Below are 5,792 nucleotides of genomic sequence, written 5' to 3' on the forward strand. Positions count from 1 at the left end.
TGACCTAATGACAGTGACATGCTTAATGGGTTAAAGGGACAGTCCCATTTAGGAGCAAAGTGACCTAATGACAGTGACATGTTTAATGGGTTAAAGGGACAGTCCCATGTAGGAACAAATTGACCTAATGACAGTGACATGTTTAATGGGTTAAAGGGACAGTCCCATGTAGGAGCAAAGTGACCTAATGACAGAGACATATTTAATGGGTTTAAAGGGACAGTCCCATGTAGGAGCAAAGTGACCTAATGACAGTGACATGTTTAATGGGTTAAAGGGACAGTCCCATGTAGGAACAAATTGACCTAATGACAGTGACATGTTTAATGGGTTAAAGGGACAGTCCCATGTAGGAGCAAAGTGACCTAATGACAGGGACATGTTTAATGGGTTAAAGGGACAGTCCCATGTAGGAACAAATTGACATAATGACAGTGACATGTATAATGGGTTAAAGGGACAGTCCCATGTAGGAACAAAGTGGCCTAATGACAGTGACATGCTTAATGGGTTAAAGGGACAGTCCCATGTAGGAGCAAAGTGACCTAATGACAGCGACATGTTTAATGGGTTAAAGAGACAGTCCCATGTAGGAGCAAAGTGACCTAATGACAGTGACATGTTTAATGGGTTAAAGGGACAGTCCCATGTAGGAGCAAAGTGACCTAATGACAGTGACATGTTTAATGGGTTAAAGGGACAGTCCCATGTAGGGGCAAAGTGACCTAATGACAGTGACATGTTTAATGGGTTAAAGGGACAGTCCCATGTAGGAGCAAAATGACCTAATGACAGCGACATGTTTAATGGGTTAAAGGGACAGTCCCATGTAGGAGCAAAGTGACCTAATGACAGTGACATGTTTAATGGGTTAAAGGGACAGTCCCATGTAGGAACAAAGTGACCTAATGACAGCAACATGTTTAATGGGTTAAAGGGACAGTCCCATGTAGGAGCATAGTGACCTAATGACAGTGATATGTTTAATGGGTTAAAGGGACAGTCCCATGTAGGAGCAAAGTGACCTAATGACAGTGACATGTTTAATGGCTTAAAGGGACAGTCCCATGTAGGAGCAAAGTGACCTAATGACAGTGACATGTTTAATGGGTTAAAGGGACAGTCCCATGTAGGAACAAAGTGACCTAATGACAGCAACATGTTTAATGGGTTAAAGGAACAGTCCCATGTAGGAGCAAAGTGACCTAATGACAGCAACATGTTTAATGGGTTAAAGGGACAGTCCCATGTAGGAGCAAAGTGACCTAATGACAGTGACATGTTTAATGGGTTAAAGAGACAGTCCCGTGTAGGAGCAAAGTGACCTAATGACAGCAACATGTTTAATGGGTTAAAGGGACAGTCCCATGTAGGAGCAAAGTGACCTAATGACAGCGACATGTTTAATGGGTTAAAGGGACAGTCCCATGTAGGAGCAAAGTGACCTAATGACAGCGACGTGTTTAATGGGTTAAAGGGACAGCCCCATGTAGGAGCAAAGTGACCTAATGACAGTGACATGTTTAATGGGTTAAAGAGACAGTCCCATGTAGGAACAAAGTGACCTGACAGCGACATGTTTAATGGGATAAAGGGACAGTCCCATGTAGGAGCAAAGTGACCTAATGACAGTGACATGTTTAATGGGTTTAAGGGACAGTCCCATGTAGGAGCAAAGTGACCTAATGACAGTGACATGTTTAATGGGTTAAAGGGACAGTCCCATGTAGGAGCAAAGTGACCTAATGACAGTGACATGTTTAATGGGTTAAAGGGACAGTCCCATGTAGGAACAAATTGACATAATGACAGTGACATGTATAATGGGTTAAAGGGACAGTCCCATGTAGGAACAAAGTGGCCTAATGACAGTGACATGTTTAATGGGTTAAAGGGACAGTCCCATGTAGGAGCAGTGACCTAATGACAGTGACATGTTTAATGGGTTAAAGGGACAGTCCCATGTAGGAGCAAAGTGACCTAATGACAGTGACATGCTTAATGGGTTAAAGGGACAGTCCCATGTAGGAACAAAGTGACCTAATGACAGCGACATGTTTAATGGGTTAAAGGGACAGTCCCATGTAGGAGCAAAGTGACCTAATGACAGCGACATGTTTAATGGGTTAAAGGGACAGTCCCATGTAGGAGCAAAGTGACCTAATGACAGTGACATGTTTAATGGGTTAAAGGGACAGTCCCATGTAGGAGCAAAGTGACCTAATGACAGTGACATGTTTAATGGGTTAAAGGGACAGTCCCATGTAGGAGCAAAGTGACCTAATGACAGCGACATGTTTAATGGGTTAAAGGGACAGTCCCATGTAGGAGCAAAGTGACCTAATGACAGCGACATGTTTAATGGGTTAAAGGGACAGTCCCATGTAGGGGCAAAGTGACCTAATGACAGTAACATGTTTAATGGGTTAAAGGGACAGTCCCATGTAGGAACAAAGTGACCTAATGACAGCAACATGTTTAATGGGTTAAAGGGACAGTCCCATGTAGGAGCAAAGTGACCTAATGACAGTGACATGTTTAATGGGTTAAAGGGACAGTCCCATGTTGGAACAAAGTGACCTAATGGTAGTGACATGTTTAATGGGTTAAAGGGACAGTCCCATGTAGGAGCAAAGTGACCTAATGACAGCGACATGTTTAATGGGTTAAAGGGACAGTCCCATGTAGGGGCAAAGTGACCTAATGACAGTAACATGTTTAATGGGTTAAAGGGACAGTCCCATGTAGGAACAAAGTGACCTAATGACAGCAACATGTTTAATGGGTTAAAGGGACAGTCCCATGTAGGAGCACAGTGACACAAATACAATAAAAAATCAATCATGTCATAAAATCTTTATTAACCTATAAATAATCATTAACAACAGACATTCTGTGGTATTTATGTAAAATCCACCACAATTAGATGGAAGAATGAAGTGTCTGTTATGTTCTATATAGAATGTAATTTCAGTCTACAATGGCTTGCCGTAAGTCTGTTACGTTACTTCTTCTCGTACTCATTACTGACAATAAAACGTTAAACAAACGTTAAAGTCCTTGATACAGCATTTAGTTTTATTTCGCACTACCAGCAAAATTTGAGAATTTCAGAAAAATATTTTAAATAGTCCGATTCTAGAGCTGCTGAAAGGGTTAATCCAGGTAATGAGCGTTTCCAATTGGCAGCGAGGGACCCAATATAACACAGGATTAACTGGAATCAGAACAGTATCCGAGGAAAATTATACCGGCTTCCTTTAACCTCTTCACCACCAACCAAGCCAACGGAGATTAAACACAATTACAGTGAATTGAAATTATGGCAAAACTCAAGCTAATAAAACTGATTTGGAACAATTCTCCAACATGGCTACAGCCGCTGCTTGGCTGTCGAAGCCTAAATTATGCAACTTTGGTTCCAATTCACTACAAGTCGCAGTTTAGTCAATAAACCCCGCAGTTTAATCCACATGTTTTAGTTACACAGGATTTGATAAAATGTGTAACAAGTCACCGCTTGATGTAAATTACGTTGACTTTACATCACTTGATGCTCTGCTTCCACTGTCATCCTTTTAGATGGGGTGTGATGCTACTAATGTCGGCTCGGTGTCCTGGGAGTTGTTTTCTTAATCCACTTAAATGAGCAGCAAGAAAAGTGAATGATAAAATGTTGAATCAAATTTAAAAATTAATGAAATACAACAAATACTGAGCTGGTTCGGGGGTCTGAGTGTGTTTTATTTAATCTGCAATATTCTGCCATTAGAAGCCTGATAACCACGATAAAACAGAAAGTGCGAGATTGTGGGGTTTATTCACAAAACCAAACTGCAAAACTCTGGGAAAAAGGAGACCCAGCTATATCTACGGCAGAGTCGAAGAATGTTTCCAAACCGGCTATCCTTCCTAAATTCTGCATTCTCTATAAGTCACTGTTTAGTGAAACCCCCATAGTGTATCTGAATACATTTCTTGCTACAATCCAATGTTCAGTTTTGGTTGTAAATAATCGGATTAATAGCATTTCAATCCGATTACACTACAATTATAATAAGGACTTTCCTAACATTGCCCACCTGTACGCTTGCAACGTGTGCTGTGAATACAATAATCTTTATAGGAATACAGTGCGAGAATTCCCTGTACTAATATTAGTATTCTGGAACCCCCGCAGGACTAATGGGACATGCCAAGTACACCTGTTAGCGGTATATTAAACATGTATGTGCTATGATGTATGTTGTGATACATGTATATATATCTATGTGTTTGTAAGTATCTACATGCAAGGGTTTATTGATGTAAACATGTTTAAACACCAATTGTGGATTATTGACAAGGAAACTGCATAGTTTATACCAAACCACATAAGAATAACAATAACCATTTTTTCCAGTTCAACTAATTTGATCAATTCTCTACATGACACAGTTTAGTGAATAGGCCGCAAACATTTTCAATAAAGATCACGTGCTTTGTGACCGCTAAACATTGTTCAGACGACGGGTAATGAGACATATTTCTGAGTGGTAGATTAGGAACCTATGGCTGAATACAGACTGGGCAGCATTGCTCGCTGATAAACTCAATCACATGGGAAGTTTGGTATGACACTAAGTATCTGCTGCAGGTGTCCAGATAAAGTCATTGCCCAGTGGTAACCAAGTTCTTTATTGGTCTATCTTGTAATGTTCTTAGTAGTCACATCTGGGTCTCACCCCACTTGCTTCTTCAGAGGTCATTCCAGGCACCTCTGCATCCTCCATAACTTTGGAAGAGCCACACTTTTGTTTTGGAGTTGAGACTTCCTTACTGGCTTTCGCCCCAAACTTCAGGTCATGGTGGGTATGAGCAGGAGATACACGGGCTTTCTTTCCAACTTGTCTCTGAGGAGTGTAATAGCCATCTACTGATGGATTCTCGGCCAGGATGGTCTTGAATCCTCTCTTGGACCTGCCACTTAGGTCCCTACTTCTCTTAAGAAGAGGATCCACACTGTGGCTTCCTGCTGCTACCACCGGTGGTGAGGTGACTGCACTGCTAAAATCCAGAGTCTTGTTTCCTTTGGAAGATGGAGCCCATATTAGCCCATAATAAACCGCCAGGATAACAGCAGCCAGGGATACACAAAGAAAATACGCCACCACCGTCGCCAGTCTCACCCACTGCTTGTTGTTCAATCCTGAAGTCTTTGTCTTCTTATCGTCGGAGTCCTGGTTCGTCACTCCGATCCCATCCAGATCCCTGTGTGTCATGGTGGTTCAGGTAGAGAGAGAGGTGCGTTTTTAACTGGTCTTGATGATCTCCTACATGGACATGACAGCCAGACACAGGCGTCTCTCCGTCTTATTTCTAGACACAATACCTTGGACGGTCTCCGCTGCCATCAACGACCTGCACGTTATCACCGGAGAATGCTGGATGCACGATGAGTGGGATTCGGTGCTTTCAGCTCATCACATCTCTTGCAATATTAATAGGGAGCCATCTAATTCCCACAATCCCTCTATCCTTCCAATCACTGTGTATTTGCATTGAGAGATCCTGGCAGACACCCCCTGCTCATGATGCACTTGGTGCAGTCTGAATGTACCCTGCAGCAGAGATAGGGATGGACTTTATATACGTCAAGAGCGATGACTTGTTTTCCACATGAAACGGTGGTTGAGAGCAGGTCTGGTGGAGCACTGTGCGAGCAGAATTCATTAGGAAAGGGGGAGGTTAACGGGGAGATGGTGTGTGTGTCAGTCTGCCTCGTTTCTCCTTAATTTGTATTGAAACGACAT

At 42.2% G+C, this 5,792-nt stretch overlaps 1 protein-coding gene across 1 annotated transcript; it reads right to left on the reverse strand.

Moving 5' to 3' along the window:
- Nucleotides 1–2,841: 2,841 nt before the first annotated feature.
- INAFM1 (InaF motif containing 1) lies at nt 2,842–5,792 on the reverse strand. The gene has a single exon (XM_063433188.1). The coding sequence runs from the start codon at nt 5,259–5,261 to the stop codon at nt 4,701–4,703; it is 561 nt and encodes a 186-aa protein (XP_063289258.1). The 5' UTR covers nt 5,262–5,792; the 3' UTR covers nt 2,842–4,700.

This window comes from Pelobates fuscus, chromosome 9 (assembly GCF_036172605.1).
Source record: "Pelobates fuscus isolate aPelFus1 chromosome 9, aPelFus1.pri, whole genome shotgun sequence".
Taxonomy (NCBI): Eukaryota; Metazoa; Chordata; class Amphibia; order Anura; family Pelobatidae; genus Pelobates; species Pelobates fuscus.